The sequence below is a fragment of the Mobula birostris genome, chromosome 3 (assembly GCF_030028105.1).
Source record: "Mobula birostris isolate sMobBir1 chromosome 3, sMobBir1.hap1, whole genome shotgun sequence".
NCBI lineage: Eukaryota > Metazoa > Chordata > Chondrichthyes > Myliobatiformes > Myliobatidae > Mobula > Mobula birostris.
The window spans coordinates 86,730,166-86,749,818 of NC_092372.1; the positions used below are offsets into that span (position 1 = coordinate 86,730,166).

General features: G+C 41.9%; 1 protein-coding gene across 1 annotated transcript in view; it reads left to right on the plus strand.

The window, feature by feature from the left end:
* The first annotated feature begins 1,179 nt into the window (after positions 1–1,179).
* LOC140195679 (protein FAM184B-like) overlaps positions 1,180–19,653 on the plus strand; it is a 228,838-nt gene continuing 210,364 nt past the window's right edge. The window contains exons 1-2 of the mRNA XM_072254395.1: positions 1,180–1,200; positions 2,746–2,797. Coding sequence (XP_072110496.1) covers positions 2,765–2,797 — 33 coding nt within the window. The 5' untranslated portion in view covers positions 1,180–1,200; positions 2,746–2,764. The remainder of the gene's footprint in view (positions 1,201–2,745; positions 2,798–19,653) is intronic.

Below are 19,653 nucleotides of genomic sequence, written 5' to 3' on the forward strand. Positions count from 1 at the left end.
GATCTTCCTAGAGATGCTGCCTGGCCTGCTGCGTTCACCAGCAACTTTTAGGATGTAGCCATTTTCATTTTTCTAATTAACCACTCTTTAAAGGGTAGATTTTACAAATTACAGAAATTTAGGGGAAAATTCAGACCCTTTGTGACATTTTGGTCATTATAGATAGTGGGGAGAAAGTCCTCCAGAACCAACTAACATTCCAGCATCTTCTGTGTGACCCCAATGACAGAAGCTGCTAGGGTCAGAAGTATACTACTTACTATGCTCATATCACATTAAAGTCACATTACTGTATAGGCATAACTTGGTTTCATTTGAACTAAATAGGAATTTTTACATTTAAATTTTCATTTCATTTCCTCGTGTGTGTTATCTCTCTCTCTCTCTCTCTCTCTCTCTCTCTCTCACACACACACACACACACACACACACACACACACACACACACACCATCCCTCTCAGAATCAGGTTTAATATCACCAGCAGATGTCATAAAATTTTGAGTTTTTTTGGAAACTCCCTCAGAACCTGAATCAATTCCTTTTAAAAGGTGATAGATAATAAGACCTAAGGTCAAAAGTTAGGCCAAAAGGGATTGGTTTTAAGGAGCTACAAAGGAAGAGAGTGGTAATAAGGCAAATGATAGCAATGGAATTTCAGAGCTTTGGGACTCTTCAGCCAAGGTACGGCTGGCAGAGAAGGTGCCAAGGATTAGAAAATTGTAAAAGGGTACAATTGGTAGAAACCAGCAAACTACATTGGTTTATAGTCCGCTCATACTTCAAATATAAAATCCTCACCATTGAGCTCAGGTGATTTCATAGCACTGGCCAAGCTCTATGACTGTAAGTTCCACCAGGGCAGCAAGAATTCTGTGTCCTTCCAATCTCACTTCTTGTACACCCTAGGTCTCTATTCCACCCCCTCCTTCCATTGTTGCAACAAAAACACAGATTTGAAATGAAGTTTTGGGTCACATGTCCCAATTTGTTTTCCCATTTGATCAGGAATACATTTGGTGTGATTGTTCATGTTACTGTGAAGTGTCTTTTACTACATTAATTGTTCTTAGATCTTTTTGTGAAGCTCTCTGGGACCAAATATGACTTCCTTCCACACTGGTCCTATGGATTTTGAAGTCAATATGGAATCCGCAGACTTGCTACAGATAGTCCAGGAGGTACATAATGGAGTGGATGGGTGAGTAGCTTGGGAGGTACTGTGCACCTTCCATCATTTACGTTAGGCTCCAGTGTACTTTCAGTGAATGGACCAGATGTTCTCAATGCCTGTCCTCGTGCTCCTGTATTTTGAATTTGCGTGGCCAAAGATTCCCAAGAATCAGTAGGGATGTTACACTTTCTCAAGGAGACTTTGAAACATCACTGAATGCTTTCCTCAATTCATAATATCTTCCCTTGTCAGAGCTTGGTAGTAGAGTTCCTTACTTGACAGGCAGGTGATAGACATTCAAACAAAATGGCCTGTACTATCAGTCTTCAGTTAGAAGCTTGACCACACCTCAAGGGAGAAAACCAGCTTTATCCAAGAAATCCAAGGTCAGTAAGACGGTGAATAGACAATGAGTGGAAAGAGTAATGGCATGACAGGCACAGATTTTACAACACTGTCAAGTCTATCTATAATGCAATAGCAATAAAGTTAACTTATCAAGAATAGAGAGGCAATCATCATCTGCTGGAAGAACTTTCCAAAGAACACCTCAATCTGGACACTATGTCCTTAGATATCCAAGTGTCTTAAACACGAGAAAAGCTAAGGAAACATACAACACTGTTTTACCTCTCTAGTATTTGTATTGATCAATCCTCAAGTATGAAAGCTATTTCTGGCTTTTAATAAATCCTTCCATAGTTAGAAAATTAGACTCAAAGTTAAAATATTTACCACCAGAGGGCGGTGAGGGACAATACAAATGAAAATAGGTTTCCAACTGAGCAACAACTATATTCCTATTATGAAAATAGTTCATAAACACAGGGAAAACTGTACTATAAACAACAGGAATTCTGCAGATGCTGGAAATTCAAGCAACACACATCAAAGTTGCTGGTGAACACAGCAAGCCAGGCAGCATCTCTAGGAAGAGGTGCAGTCAACGTTTCAGGCCGAGACCCTTCGTCAGGACTAACTGAAGGAAGAGTGAGTAAGGGATTTGTACTATAATCTTTTTCCGTAAAAATAATTTCCAATGTTGAACTGTTGACACACTTTGATAATATAAATACTGTTTCTTTCATAAATACTTTAATTAGTTAATTTGTATTTAGACTATTCAAGTATTTTTCTGCTTTTCCACAGGACATGCATAGGTTGTAGCAAAAAGAGTGTATTAATGATATGATCTAAATATAATTGTTAGTTGGCTATTTGGAAATGACTGAAACCTGACAAGTGAGGCTATAGTTGATTTCTCATCTTGATCTTAGTTAATTGCAGAGCAGGCTCAGGGAGTTGAGTATCTTTCTCCTGCTTCTAATTCATGTGTTTAAATGAATATTCTGTCTTCAATTTTATTCTCTTCATTTGGAAAGACTTGGTCCTATGAATTCCTTTCCTAATTTTGAGACAGGCTAAAACTGTGTAGCCAAGCATTCAAATACTGTTTACTAATGAAAATCAAAAACCCTGCAAGTGCTAGAAATCTAAGGCAAAAATGTAAAGTTAGTAAGTCAGGTAACATCTGTGGAAAGACCCAGACATTAACTGTTTCTCCTCCCACAGATGCTGCTTGGCCTACAGAATGTTTCAGCGGTTGCTGTTTGCAAATATTCAGGTAGGAATCGTGATCTTCCACACAAAGTAATATCCATCATGCTCCACACAAAGCTATCAATGTCTTTCAATATTGTATAGTTACTTGTACTTAGACATCGGAGCTAATTCTGCAAAGACCACATGCACAATACAAGCCCAACTGCTGCAATAACTGAAAAGTACTGCTTCTTCAAGATGATTGGTGCACTGGTTTTAGAAGAGAGGCAGTAGCTCTGTGCTTCTCAGAGAGCGATCCTGAAAAGTTGACTGACTGCTAACATTCAGGAGGTATGGTCAGGACTACAGTCAAGTATTCCTGCCAGGAGTTTCCAGGAGTAGTGCTCGGCCCGAAGACCAGTGCTGCTCTTTAGATGTGCAAAATCACAGAGTTGTGCAGCATAGAAGCAGGGCCTTCTGCCTATCAGATCTATGCCAACCATCGTAACTATATACTGTATATTATTCCGAGCAACACACACAAAATGCTACAGGAGCTTAGCGAGTCGATGCGATTTTCCTGCATTCGTTCCATATCCCTCTTGCACTGTTTGTTCAAGTATCTGTCCAGATGCCTCTTAAATACTGTCGTTGTTCCAGCCTCCATGACCCGCTCTGGCAGCTCGTTTCACATACCAGCTACTCTGTGTGGAAGATTTACCTCTCAGATCTCTTTAAACTTCCGTCTCAACGCTAACCCACACCCTCCAATTTTAGACACCCCTATCATGGAAACATATCGGTAATCTAACATGTCTATGCCTCTCATAATTTAATCAACCTTCGTCATGCTTCCCCAAGGCTCTTGCTCCAAGGTAAACAGGAACAGCCTATCCAATTTCTTCTTATAACTCCAGCGTAATCGTACCTTTCCTGCAGTGTAGCAACAAGAATGACATACAATATTTCAAGTAAGTCCTCATTTGGGATTTAACTCCACTTACTCTTTGCTACTGTGCACCCTCTCACACTCACAATAATCCTCATTCCTTCATTCAACTTTTTCTTTGCAAACTTTCACTAATACCCCCCCCCCCCAATACACACACTCGCAATGTTCATTATGTCCATGTTTATTAGGTACCTCCTGTACCTAGCCTGAGTGTATGTTTGTGGTTTTCTGCTGCTGTAGTCCATACATTTCAAAGTTCGCTGTGCTGTGCATTGAGATGCAGATGCTGTTCTACACGCCACTGTTGTAACACGTGGTTAGTTGAGTTACTGTCACCTTGAACCAATCTGACCATTTTCCTCATACCTTTCTCATTAACAAGGCATTTTCACCCATAGAACTGCCGCTCACTCGATGTTTTTGTTTTTCATATCATGCTCTGTTAACTCTAGAGACTGTTGTGTGTGAAAATCCCAGGAGATCATCAGTTTCTAAGCTACTCAAACCACCCGCCTGGCACCAACAATCATTCCATGGTCAAAGTCACTTAGATTACATTTCGTCCCCATTCTGATCTTTGGTCTGAACAACAAATGAACCTCTTCACCATGTCTGTATGCTTTTATGAATTGAGTTGCTGCCACATGATTGGCTGATTAGCTATTTGCATTAAGAACAGGTGTGCAGGTATACCTAATAAAATGGCCACTGAATGTACACATGAACTCAAATACGCATGTACAGACAGAAGTTCATACATGCACGAAATTATGAGATGTGGCATAGCTTGGAATGATCTTCATTTTAGGAAATTAAGATCAACTATGACCTTGATCCTATGAGCTATCCAAGCCAGTATGTGAATCTGAATTTCAGGTTGTAGAAAATCAAAGTTCTCATTAAGGGTATTCTTGTTTATCCGTGGTCTTTGCAATACTTTGCAGAGAATTGTGGATAAGAGCATGTGACCTTGCAAACCTAAAAGGAGAAAGCCAAGTGTGAGCTGTATATTCTGAGTTTTTCAAATGCAGTTGAAGGTGCGATGCAGTTTCAATCTTGAGTGTGAACGGCCTTAAATGAAAGTAATGAGGCTACAGATCGCATTGCTGCAGCCCAGCAAAAAAATAAAGTCCAAGTTGGGATTGTCATTTAAACAGAATGGTTTCCTGAAGAACACCATTCGTTAGTAGCTCACAGGCATGAGAAATTCTGCAGATGCTGGAAATCCAAATCAACACACACAAGATGCTGGAGGAACTCAGCAGGTCAGGCAACATCTATGGAAAAGAATTAACAGTCGACATTTCGTGCCTCGTCATAACTGAGAGAGAAGGGGGAAGATGCCAGAATAAAATGGTGGGGGATAGGGGAAAGAGGCTAGGTGAAGCTAGGTGAGTGGGAAAGGTCAAGGGCTGGAGAAGAAAGAATCTGATAGGAGAGGAGAGTGGACCATAGGATGAAGGGAAAGAGGAGGGGATCCACAGGGAAGTAATAGGCAGGTGAGAAGAGGTAAGAAATCAAAGTGGGGAATAGAGGAAGTGGGGGTGAACTCATTTACAGGAAGGAGAAATCGATGTTCAAGGCATCAGGTTGGAGGGTACCCAGACGGAATATAAGGTGTTGTTCCTCCACCCTGAGGGTAGCCTTGTCTTGGCACAAGATGAGACCATGGATTGACATGCCGAAATGGGAATGGGAAGTGAAATGTTTGGCCACTGGAAAACCCACTTGTGGCGGATGGGATGGAGGTGCTCAACGAAGCGGACCCCCAGTTGCCGCCAGGTCTCACCAATGTAGAGAAGGGCACATCAGGAGCCCTGGACACAATAGACAAACCCAGCAGATTCACAGATGAGGCATTGCCTCACCTGGAAAGATGGTTAAGGGCTCTGAATGGAGGTGAGGGAGGTGGTGTACGGGCAAGTGTAGCACTTAGGCCATTTGTGGTGATAAGTGCCGGGAGAGAGATTAGTGGGGAGGCATGAATAGACAAGAGAATCGTAAATGGAGCAATCCTTGCCAAATGCGGAGTGGAGAGGTAAAAATATATTTAGTGGTGGATCCCTTTGGAGATAGTTAGTAGCTAATAGTTCAATGAGTATGCACACAAGTAGGTTTGACAATCAAACTGGAAAGCTAAAACCGAGCATTATGGTTGCCTATGTGTCAAGTTTAACACTGGAGCAACAATTCAAATGATAGGAAGCGTCCTGATATAAAAGGTCAAATTTTTCCCGCAGCCTAAGTGGCATAGTAGTTTTGCTCTACTCTGGGTTAAATCTATTGTCAATTGCATAAAACTATGCAATATATGTTTTATATATGTTTAGACCCAGGCACTGATCAGTCTTCCTCTCCAACAACTTTCAAATAAAAGTATTCAACCAAATAAGGTCAGTTGGATTGCTAAGCAAATTAAAATTTCAATAATTTTAAAGTAACCCTTTTAAAATTGAAGCAGTTAAAATAATCCTTTTTATGTAAGAGCAATTCAAAAGTTAATACATTGTTTTTCCCTCTAAAATCATTTATGTTAAGTTTTTCTAATAAAATCTATTGCTTTTTATAAAACTGAAGGCATCAACAGCTTAACTTTTGCAAGGTCAACAATTTTTTAGGAAGATATTTTACCAGGATGACAAGATTATTGACAAGTTAATTAATTAGATAATTTACTTAAGTAAACATAAATGCAATGTGCTGTCAATCCATAATGGTAGAACACCCAACAGACGTCCTGATATAATCAAGTATCACAGAGATGCATTTACAAAACAAGTTATTCCAACAATGATGACAAGGTCATGTGTCAGGACAATAAGTTATTGGCCTGTAAATACTAATTAAATTAAAGCCCTCCAACTGTATAAAGGCTCATTTAGACTGATTGGGTGATTGAAGGTGACCCCTATGTAGAACAAATAGTGAGACAAGTTGTCACTTTTCCAATAATCTCCCCATTTAAATTGAAATAATCTTTCACAAACGCTTACAGCTCATAATAGTTTATTGAATGGGTAAATTGCTTCTCAGTAAGCAATTAATGTATTAATCTCACATCTTTGGACTAACACGACTACTTAATGGTCAGATAATCGCAAAATAAGCAGCTGCTTGAACTGTTTAAAACAACCACTCTACTGGAGTTCTGGTAATGGCATCAACTGGATTGGGAAATGGTCAGATCATTTTCACATAGGCAGCTGACCAGGATGAACAGATATGGTATTAGAGGTCAGGAATGTAAAATCATGGCCTTTGATTGGGATTGCTCATATAAAATACTTACATCAAAAATGCAATATTTTATGGTCAAATTTGGGTTGATTAGAGACACTTTTCGAATTGAAAGATGATAAGAAAAAATGTCAGGAAGTGTAGAGGAAGCTTGACTCAAATGCAGAGCAGCAGAGACGATTTAGTGGTGAGTGATAACCTTAATAATAAGCTGCAAAATAACAAGCCTTGTGGGGCCACAAAACAAAAGAGAACAGATACTTAACACAAAAAGGTAACTGAAGCCAAGGAGCAACTGGCTGAGGCTGGCTAGTTTGTACGAGTGAATAAGGATTGTAGATGAGAGCTGGGTTTAAACAGGCTGCAGGTGATGAGTTGGAAATAAAAGGCAGTTGACTCCTGTCAGCTGGGTAGAGACTGGGAGGAGCCTGCATGTGCAGGCCTGACAAAAAATGAAAAAGTAATTTGTTTGAAATAGTTTTCTACATGAAATACATCCGGAATTTTGAAAAAATGTACCATAGATTGCACTGCTTCGTTCAGATTTGCCCCGAAGACACCAGGGTCCAGTATTCTGTGGTTAATGGGAACTCTGATGAATCATTATTGACCTCTGAACTAACTGAAACTGACGAGGCAGAATAATGTTTTCCCCACTTCCCTTACCCCACATAGCAACAAGAACCATCTATAACAATATTCCACACAATACAGGTTAAAAATGAAAATAGCCACCACAAAATAGGACACTGTCTTTACTAAAATTACACACACGTGTCATAATAACTTGTGAAAGCAATTTTTTAAATGGTCACATCAATTTTTGAGAAAAATTAATTTGATTGTTAATTTCCTTATGAATCTACTTTTCTTTTCTAAATCAAACCTGAATCTGTTGGTCGGTCTAGGTGGCTGGTGTAAATTGCAGGAAAGATTTAGGCATCAATTCAGAATGGAAAGAAAGAGAAAATCAATTAAAGAATCAATCCATAATGCAGACAGACAAGGTAGAAAATCAAAATGGAGGGCAACACTGGTGAAATTGTGTTATGTTTCACTATACAGATTTGTCACAACATTTCTGATCAGTGCAGGAACCAACAGTCCAGAATGTGTAATGAGAATAACTGTGAGATTAACAATAAACAAAATCTGACAGAAATTCTGATGTAGGCACAAGTGAAGTTGAGTACAAAATCAAAATGCTGACTCACTACAGCACCTTGCAACCTTCTCTTGAGTAATTGAAGAAATCCATGAATTAATCAGAATGTCAATTCTTACTATAAAAAAGGTGAGGAAATGTTACTTCTTGTTGAATAAGTTGTGACTAAGATTTTAATGAAGTACTGAGCTTCATAATTGCCATAACACACTTTCTGGCTCTGAGACATTAAGTGCATGTGTCTAGAAAACAGAAGTTCCAAGGTTTTCTCATTTTTAAAAATAAGCTCATAATATTCCATGTTAATCTCCTGGGCTCACCCAAAATTTATTTCACTTCCTATAAACTGGGAAACCACTTTGCAAAGTACATACCTGCTTTCAATTGGCAAGGGTATTCCTCAGCTTCCAGTTAGCTGTCACTTTTATTCTACAATTCTGTGCCTTTCGAGTTCTGTCTGTTATTCCGATTTTATCATCTGTTTGGGCATGCTACAATCTTCTTATTAAGTACTGAATTCAACTTCAGTTAACTTGTTTTCTCGGTTTGTCTTAGAATTGACTATTTATTTTGCAGGTGACCCATCTGTGACATTGCTTCAGTTTTTCTGTCTGCACCAGCAAAGACTAAACTGCTGGGCATTTTCAGTAGTTTTCCTTTTCCAGACTTTTGCATTGTCTCTCCTCTCTCTAACTGCCCTTACTTCATAGCTTTTATACTCCTTTGAATTTGTTCTCTTTCCCTAACTTCCCCCAACTTCCATCAATGCCACTAGCAGCATATCCCAAGCACCTATCATTCTGTGTGAAAAAAAATCATACCCTGCACATCTCTTTTAAATTGTTCTCCTTCTCACCTTGAAGCTATAGCATTTCTACCTGGGGGGGGGGGGGGAGTCTCTGACTATGCCTCTCATAATTTTATCGACCTCTGTCAGTCTCCCCTCGGCATCCAGTACACCAGAAAAAATAATTCAAGTTTGACTGTGACTTCTGTGTATACCAAAATGTAACCAAATGCAGAAATTCAGAAAGTACTGACAAAGATTTCCCACTCTTTCACATATTATGAAGTTGCAGCCTTCTCTTATTTAGTGAGGACCAAGAAGGTATGGACCAGGAAAGCACACGAGCATCTACAGGACTGCTTTGAATCGGTGGACTGGACTGTATTCAGGAATTTATCTTCGAACCTCGATGAGTATGCTGCAGTTGTTACCGACATCATTAAAATCTGTGTGATGAGTGTGTACCTATATTGACTTACTGCACATTCGCAAACCAAAAGCATGGATGAACCAGGAGGTATGTCGTCTGCTGAAGGCTAGATCTATGGCTTTCAAGTCTGGCGACCTAGGCCTGTACCAGAAAACCAGCTATGATTTGCGGAGGGCTATTTCAAGGGTAAAGAGACAATTCTGAACATGGTTGGAGGTGGCCTTAGCAAGGACCCGGACCCATTGCAATTTGCCTATCCCCACAATAGGTCAACGGATTATGCAATCTCAGTGTCTCTTCACATAGCCTTAGACCACCTGGACAATACAAACACCAATGTTAAAATGCTGTTCATCAGCTATAGCTCAGCGTTTAACACCATCATTCTGAGCAGTGTCTCAGAAAGTCAGCATCCATTATTAAGGATCTCCAGCATCCAGGGCATGCCCTTTCCTCATCGTTAAACCATAAGACTATATTTTAGACCATAAGATATAGGAGCAGAATTTGGCCCATCGAGTTGGCATTGCCACTTCATCATGGCTAATCCAATTTTCCTCTTTGCCGCAATCTTCTGGATTCTCCCAGTATCCCTCCAAGCCCTGAACAATCAATAATCTATAAACTTCTGCCTTAAATATACATAAATGTAACATAAATATTTTATCTTACTTTGTTATTTTGTTACCTAGCTTGATGCAAATCAAATATATGTTTCAGGATCAATGGTACAGAATTCAGGATTATTGGATTTGGATTATTTCTCTGGACCATTGGAGGCTAAGGGGAGACCTGACAGAGGTTTATAAAGTTATGGTACAGGTGCAGTAACTCAATAGTTTCACAGCCATACCTCCCCTGCTGCTGATGGCAAGAATGTAATTAACATTGGAAAAGGGAAAAGTATCCTGACTGGTTGCATCATGGCCTGGATCAGCCACTCCAATGCACAGGAACGCAAGAGACTGCAGAGAGTAGAGGACACAGCATGGTCCGTCATGGGTATAGCCCTCCCCATCATTGGCAGCAAGTACAGAATACAAGATGGATATACATCATGGCCTGGTGTGGCAACTGCTCTGCCTGTGACCACATGAAACTGCAAAGAGTTGTGGAATGGTTCTTTAGTACGACAAGACCTCAGTATCCACCTTACTACTGTTGTTCAGCTTGTTGTCTGCCTGCGCTACATTTTTTCCGTAACTGTAACACTTTATTCTGCATTCTGTTATTTTATCTTCTTCTACCTCAATGCACTGTGTAATAAATAATCTTTATGAACAGTGTGCAAAACAAACTTTTCACTGTGACAATAATAAATCAAATCCAATTACAATATAGGAGGTGTTGCGATCAAGAATCCTCACCATCCAGGCCATGCCCTCTTCTCACTGCTACCATCAGGTAGGAAGTACAAAAGCCTCTAGTCTCACATCACCAATTTAGGAACAGCCACCTTTCTATAACCATTAAGTTCTGGGATCCACTTGCACAACCCTAATTCTACCTCTGCAATGGTACATTAGGGACCATCTCTAGCACTACCATGGATAGTTTGATTGTACTCTTTTGAATTCTGGTTATGGATTTTTTTTTACACTAATGCCTTGTTGCGTAGTTTTTTCCACTTGGAAACGTATGTTTTCTGTACACTCTGAGCCAAAATGCCTGTGGTACCACTGCAAACACCTCATTGTACTTGTATACATGACAATAAACTCAACTCAGCTTGATTTGCCTTTAAATCCACATCAAACGTTCCACTAGAATGTTATGGTCAGCTCTTTGCTATTAGTGGAACGCACAAATTCTTTACCTTTATAACTAAATTTATAGGTTAATAGCCTTTGGAACAAATCTAACTATTAAATAACATACCAGAACAAAAATGAGATTGTAAAACTTTGTGGCAAATACATCTTCACATTCATCAATTGATGTTAATTAATAGCTGAAACAAAGTTCTGTAAGAAACAACAGTTCGGTCTATGAAATGACAAAAAGAATAACAAAACTGAGATCAGCAACTTAAAATTCCTTGGCATTATCACTTCAGAGATCCAGGGTCCAACAGGTAAATGTTACAAAGAAAGCAGAATCAGATTTATTATCATCCTCATGTGACATGAAATTTGCTAAATTAGCAGCAGCAGTTCAATGCAATACATAATTTAGCAGAGAGAAAAAAATGTAATAATAAATAAACAAGTAAATAGAAACATAGAAACATAGAAAATAGGTGCAGGAGTAGGCCATTCGGCCCTTCGAGCCTGCACCGCCATTTATTATGATCATGGCTGATCATCCAACTCAGAACCTCGCCCTAGCCTTCCCTCCGTACCCCCTGATCCCCGTAGCCACAAGGGCCATATCTAACTCCCTCTTAAATATAGCCAATGAACTGGCCTCAACTGTTTCCTGTGGCAGAGAATTCCACAGATTCACCACTCTCTGTGTGAAGAAGTTTTTCCTAATCTCGGTCCTAAAAGGCTTCCCCTTTATCCTCAAACTGTGGCCCCTTGTTCTGGACTTCCCCAACATCGGGAACAATCTTCCTGCATCTAGCCTGTCCAATCCCTTTAGGATTTTATACGTTTCAATCAGATCCCCCCTCAATCTTCTAAATTCCAACGAGTACAAGCCCAGTTCATCCAGTCTTTCTTCATATGAAAGTCCTGCCATCCCAGGAATCAATCTGGTGAACCTTCTTTGTACTCCCTCTATGGCAAGGATGTCTTTCCTCAGATTAGGGGACCAAAACTGCACACAATACGCCAGGTGTGGTCTCACCAAGGCCTTGTACAACTGCAGTAGTACCTCCCTGCTCCTGTACTCGAATCCTCTCGCTATAAATGCCAGCATACCATTCGCCTTTTTCACCGCCTGCTGTACCTGCATGCCCACTTTCAATGACTGGTGTATAATGACATCCAGGTCTCGTTGCACCTCCCCTTTTCCTAATCGGCCACCATTCAGATAATTATCTGTTTTCCTATTTTTGCCACCAAAGTGGATAACTTCACATTTATCCACATTAAATTGCATCTGCCATGAATTTGCCCACTCACCCAACCTATCCAAGTCACCCTGCATCCTCTTAGCATCCTCCTCACAGCTAACACTGCCACCCAGCTTCGTGTCATCCGCAAACTTGGAGATGCTGCATTTAATTCCCTCATCCAAGTCATTAATATATATTGTAAACAACTGGGGTCCCAGCACTGAGCCTTGCGGTACCCCACTAGTCACCACCTGCCATTCTGAAAAGGTCCCGTTTATTCCCACTCTTTGCTTCCTGTCTGCTAACCAATTCTCCATCCACATCAATACCTTACCCCCAATACCGTGTGCTTTAAGTTTGCACACTAATCTCCTGTGTGGGACCTTGTCAAAAGCCTTTTGAAAATCCAAATATACCACATCCACTGGTTCTCCCCTATCCACTCTACTAGTTACATCCTCAAAAAATTCTATGAGATTCGTCAGACATGATTTTCCTTTCACAAATCCATGCTGACTTTGTCCGATGATTTCACCGCTTTCCAAATGTGCTGTTATCACATCTTTGATAACTGACTCCAGCAGTTTCCCCACCACCAACATTAGGCTAACCGGTCTATAATTCTCCGGTTTCTCTCTCCCTCCTTTTTTAAAAAGTGGGGTTACATTAGCCACCCTCCAATCCTCAGGAACTAGTCCAGAATCTAACGGGTTTTGAAAAATTATCACTATTGCATCCACTATTTCTTGGGCTACTTCCTTAAACACTCTAGGATGCAGACCATCTGGCCTTGGGGATTTATCTGCCTTCAATCCCTTCAATTTACCTAACACCACTTCCCTACTAACATGTATTTCGCTCAGTTCCTCCATCTCACTGGACCCTCTGTCCCCTACTATTTCTGGAAGATTATTTATGTCCTCCTTAGTGAAGACAGAACCAAAGTAATTATTCAATTGGTCTGCCATGTCCTTGCTCCCCATAATCAATTCACCTGTTTCTGTCTGTAGGGGACCTACATTTGTCTTTACCAGTCTTTTCCTTTTTACATATCTATAAAAGCTTTTACAGTCCGTTTTTATGTTCCCTGCCAGTTTTCTCTCATAATCTTTTTTCCCCTTCCTAATTAAGCCCTTTGTCCTCCTCTGCTGAACTCTGAATTTCTCCCAGTCCTCAGGTGAGCCACTTTCTCTGGCTAATTTGTATGCTTCTTCTTTGGAATTGATACTATCCCTAATTTCTCTTGTCAGCCGCGGGTGCGCTACCTTCCTTGATTTATTCTTTTGCCAAACTGGGATGAACAATTGTTGTAGTTCATTCATGCAATCTTTAAGTGCTTGCCATTGCATATCCACCGTCAATCCTTTAAGTGTCATTTGCCAGTCTATCTTAGCTAATTCACATCTCATACCTTCAAAGTTACCCTTCTTTAAGTTCAGAACCTTTGTTTCTGAATTAACTATGTCACTCTCCATCTTAATGAAGAATTCCACCATATTATGGTCACTCTTACCCAAGGGGCCTCTCACGACAAGATTGCTAATTAACCCTTCCTCATTGCTCAAAACCCAGTCCAGAATAGCCTGCTCTCTAGTTGGTTCCTCGACATGTTGGTTCAAAAAACCATCCCGCATACATTCCAAGAAATCCTCTTCCTCAGCACCTTTACCAATTTGGTTCACCCAATCTACATGTAGATTGAAGTCACCCATTATAACTGCTGTTCCTTTATTGCACACATTTCTAATTTCCTGTTTAATACCATCTCCGACCTCACTACTACTGTTAGGTGGCCTGTACACAACTCCCACCAGCGTCTTCTGCCCCTTAGTGTTACGCAGCTCTACCCATATCGATTCCACATCTTCCCGGCTTATGTCCTTCCTTTCTATTGCATTAATCTCATCTTTAACCAGCAACGCCACCCCACCTCCCCTTCCTTCATGTCTATCCCTCCTGAATATTGAATATCCCTGAACGTTGAGCTCCCATCCTTGGTCACCCTGGAGCCATGTCTCTGTGATCCCAACTATATCATAATCATTAATAACAATCTGCACTTTCAATTCATCCACCTTATTACGAATGTTCCTTGCATTGACACACAAAGCCTTCAGGCGCTCTTTTACAACTCTCTTAGCCCTTATACAATTATGTTGAAAAGTGGCCCTTTTTAATGCTTGCCCTGGATTTGTCGGCCTGCCACTTTCACTTTTCTCCTTGGTACTTTTTGCTTCTACCCTCACTTTACACCTCTCTGTCTCTCTGCACTGGTTCCCATCCCCCTGTTGTGAACTAACCTCCTCACGCCTAGCCTCTTTAATTTGATTCCCACCCCCCAACCATTCTAGTTTAAAGTCACCTCAGTAGCCCTCGCTAATCTCCCTGCCAGGATATTGGTCCCCCTAGGATTCAAGTGTAACCCGTCCTTTTTGTACAGGTCACGCCTGCGCCAAAAGAGGTCCCAATGATCCAAAAATCAATTACGTATATTGAATAGATTATTTAAAAATGTGCAAAAACAGAAATACTGTATATTAAAAGAGTGAGGTAGTGTCCAAAACTTCAGTCCATTTAGGAATTGGATGGCAGAGGGGAAGAAGCTGTTCCTGAATCACTGAGTGTGTGCCTTCAGGCTTCTGTATCTCCTACTTGATGGTAACAGTGAGAAAAGGGCATGCCCTGGGTGCTGGAGGTCTTTAATAATCGATGCTGCCTTTCTGAGACACCGCTCCATAAAGATGTCCTGGGTACTTTGTAGGCTAGTATCCAAGATGGAGCTGACTAGATTTACAACCTCCTGCAGCTTCTTTCGGTCCTGTGCAGTAGCCCCTCCATACCAGACAGTGATGCAGCCTGTCAGAATGCTCTCCACAGTACAACTATAGAAGTTTTTGAGCGCATTTGTTGACATGCCAAATCGCTTCAAACTTCTAATAAAGTATAGCCACTGTCTTGCCTTCTTTATGACTACATCAATATGTTGGGACCAGGTTAGATCCTCAGAGATCTTGACACCCAGGAACATGAAGCTGCTCACTCTCTCCACTTCTGATCCCTCTATGAAGACTGGTATGTGTTCCTTCGACTTACCCTTCCTGAAGTCCACAATCAGCTCTTTTGTCTTACTAACGTTGAGTGCCAGGTTGTTGCTGTGGCACCGTTCCACTAGTTGACATACCTCACTCCTGTACACCCTCTTGTCATCACCTGAGATTCTAACAACAATGGTTGTACTGTCAGAAATTTTGTAGATGGTATTTGATCTATGCCTAGCCACACAGTCATGTGTGTACAGAGAGTAGGGCAGTGGGCTAAGCACACACCCCTGAGGTGCACCAGTATTGATATCAGCAAAGAGGATACGTTATCACCAATCCACACAGACTGTGGTCTTCCATTTAGGAAGTCGAGGATCCAATTACAGAGGGAGGTACAGAGGCCCAGGTTCTGCAACATCTCAATCAGGATTGCGGGAATGATGGTATTAAATGCTGAGCTATAGTCAATGAACAGCATCCTGACGTAGATGTTTGGCAGGGCAGGGAATGGCATGGCAGAGCCTCTACTTTTTTAGAAGTTTGCTCAGATTCAAACTTGCCAAACTTCTATAGATGTGTGGTGGAGAGTATAATGACCAGTTGCATCATGGCTTAGTATGGGGACACCAATACCTTTGAACAGAAACAAAACTACAAAAATATAATGGTTACAGCCCAGTCCATTGCAGGTAAAGCCCTGCCCATCATCGAGCACATTTACGTGCAGCGCTGCAGCAGGAAAGCAGCTTCCACTTTCAAGGAACCCCACATCCCAGGACATTCTCTCTTCTCTCTTGCACAATCAGGAAGGAGGTACAGGATCCTTAAGTCCCACACCACCATGATGGAGAAAAGTTTTTACCCTTCAGCCATCAGGCTCTCGAACCAGAGGATTTTGAAATTCATCAGGCTCTTAAAACTTCACTCTCTCCATGCTGAATTGATTCCACAACCTACTGACTCACTCTTTAGGACTCTACAGCTCACGTTCTCAATACCGACACAACTGATCGACAGATGACACAATAGCCACAGCTCTACACACCGTCCTTACACATCTGGAGAACAGGAATGCTTATGTGAGAATGCTGTTCATGGACTAGTTCAGCATTCAACACCATAATTCCCTCCAGGCTCGACAAGAAGCTCAGAGATCTGGGCCTTCACCCTGCCTTGTGCAGCTGGATCCCAGAGTTCCTGTCAGATCACCAGCAGGTGGTAGAGTGGGCTCCTTCACCTCTCCTCTCTGACCCTCAACACAGGTGCCCCTCAGGGCTGTGTACTAAGCCCCCTCCTTTACTCTCTGTATACCCATGACTGTGTCACCACCCACAGTTCCAATCTGCTAATTAAATTTGCTGACAACATGACACTGATTGGCCTAATCTCAAATAATAATGAGGCAACCTACAGAGAGGAAGTCATCACCCTGACACAGTGGCGTCAAGAAAACAATCTCTCCTCAATGTCGCAAAAACAAAGGAGCTGGTTGTGGACTACAAGAGGAATGGAGACAGGCTAACCCCTATAGACATCAATGGATCTGGGGTTGACAGGGCGAACAGCTTTAAATTCCTCGGCATACACATCACAGCGGATCTCTCATTGTCTGTACACACTGGCTGTCTGGTGAAAAAACCACAATAGCACCTCTTTCACCTCAGATGGTTGAAGAAGTTTCGTATGGCCCCCCAAATTCTAGGAACTTTTTACAGGGGCACAATTGAGAGCATCCTGACAACTGCATCACTGCCTGTATGGGAACTGTACTTCCCTCAATTGCAGGACTCTGCAAAGAGTGGTGCGGACAGCCCAGCGCATCTATTGATGTGAATTTCCCACTAATCCAGACATTTGCAAAGACAGGTATGTAAAAAGGGCCCGAAGGATCATTGGGGACCTGAGTCACCCCAACCACAAACTGTTCCAGCTGCCACCATCCAGGAAACAGTACCACAGCATAAAAGCCAGGACCAACAGGCTCCAGGACAGCTTCTTCCACCAGGCCATCAGACAGATTAATTCATGCTGGCACAATTGTATGTTATATTGACTATCCTGTTGTTCATAATAACTGTTATAAATTACTATAATTGCACGTTGCACATTTGAATGGAGACATAACGTGAAAATTTTTACTCCCCACGTATTTGAAGGATGTAAGTAATAAAAGTCAATTCAATTCAATTTTGTATTTGTATGGTTTATTGTCTTTTGCACATTGGTTGTTTGTCCAACTAATTTATTCTATTGTGCTTCTTTCTATTTACTATGATTGCCCATAAGAAAATTAATCTCAGGGTGACATATATGCGCTTTGATAATAAATTTACTTTGAACTTTCACAAAAAAGTACTATGCATTATGTTACAATGTGGCTTTGGCTATTTCCAATGCATATTCCTTCAAGAATTGTAGTATGTAACCAACTACTCTCCGTTGCAACATGTCACTGTCCCTCACCTGAAGCCTTCTTATTTGTTGAATAAGTGTCCTTTTGCTAATCTGAATCAGATTATTTTACAGTACATCAGAGAGAAATACAGAAACATTTCATGCATTTGGTTTTGCGTTTTTTTTTGTTCTGTGTGTGTGGATGTATGAATGTATGGGGTGCCTGCTGAGGGGTAGCACCTCTGGTGGGGTGGGAGGCTGCCGTGCCCTTTTCAGGGCAGCTCGCCCACCTTTGGTCCCCACCTGGCGCTCAGCTCTCACCTGTGGCTCCAAGCAGCTGTAGCACGCGCAGCGGCCACACTCCGGTAAACCGTCCCGGCAGACAGGCCAAACCAGCTGAGGGTAGCCGACGGGTCTTTGACCCTCGTTGAGGTGGGGGATCTGCCTGTCCCAGAGTGTGAAGTCCGGCCCTGGCAGATTGAGCGGAGGAGACCGATAAGTGGTCCAACGGTCAAGAAGGCCGGCCAGCAGGTGTTGTGGAGCATGAAGAGCACGACAAGACACGTAGACGTCCTGGTCATCCCCCTCCAGAGGTGGTGATCTCACCCGGCAGAAGGCCACCCGGCCTTGGCTGTAACATGCCAAGTACGTGATTTCCCAGTATGTCAGAGCGGCGTGGAGGGAAATCGCCCGTCAACTGGAAATTCCAGATGCGACCTAACGACAACGATGTGTGAAAATGCAACCAATTTCGTTTTTCCCGTGATATAAACCTGTCAATCAAATTAGCAACGTTTATGTACGTGATATGTTTTCCCCTTGTACCAGGGAAGCACAAGGAAACTGGGAGTGCAACGTGGAGAAGTAGAAAGAACAGTATGAAAGAACAGTTAGATGATTTAGAACATATTTCTCATTACATTTGAACTTCTTCAAATAAACTTTGATTCTGTCACAGAAAAGTTATCAGCTCAAAAGCATGTAAGCTGCCGCACTACCAATTTTCCATAACCCAGATTTCTGAGGGAATGAGAAAGCAGGTCATCACCTGCTATTTTTATTTCAAAATGTTAAACCTTCTGTGATTTTAGAGGTCACCAGAGTTCAGTAATAACTTTGCTTCTCTGACTTTGGAGTCTGTAGCGCTTATGGTAAGCGGCATGGCTTGTAGACCTTTCAAATACTCTTCTTTGGAAGACCACTTCCCCCGATTAGACGTATCACCCAAGTATACACCTCTGCTGAATCCTGCTTCTGGATTGGGAGTATTTCTCCCAAATCTGGACGTTTATTAAAGAGTTAAATGCGTGAACTGCCTTTAACTTAGCTACTTAAAACATTTGGGAAATCAATTGTTCAGATAACGCATCTCTGTTTAACCCCCTCCCCACGGAGTCCTACACGTTCTGTGTGCATTACATCACGTTAAGGAACAGATGTTTCTTGAAAACTTTGCCCCGTGTTTACAGACAGAGCGCCCACCCACTGATGCCTCCTCAGCCCAGCCCGACGGTTGGCACTGAACTATCATTTGACTGAACAGTTCCGGCGTTGCATGCACCGCTCTTCCCTTGCAGCTCCGCTCCTTCCATGAGGGGCTTGACTATCAGCGAGAGCAGTCTAGACAGCGTTCGCCTGCAGCCTGCCTTGGGCACGAGGAGCTGCGCTTTCCCCGGGGCTCTGCCAGCCTGGGAACCATGGCGACGGGAGTGAGCTGGGCAGATCATGCTGCCAAATGCAACGGCTCGAAAACAACTCTCGCGCACCCAGTGCTGCACTACGACCACGATATGCATTTGAAAATGAGTAAGAAGATCGCCCAGTTAACGAAGGTAAGAACCGTGGTTGCAAACGCTGCATAGAGGCATTTCAAAATTAGAGAGGTGCAAGCGCGACCTGCAGATTGGAACAAGTCCAATTTTAATTGTTGT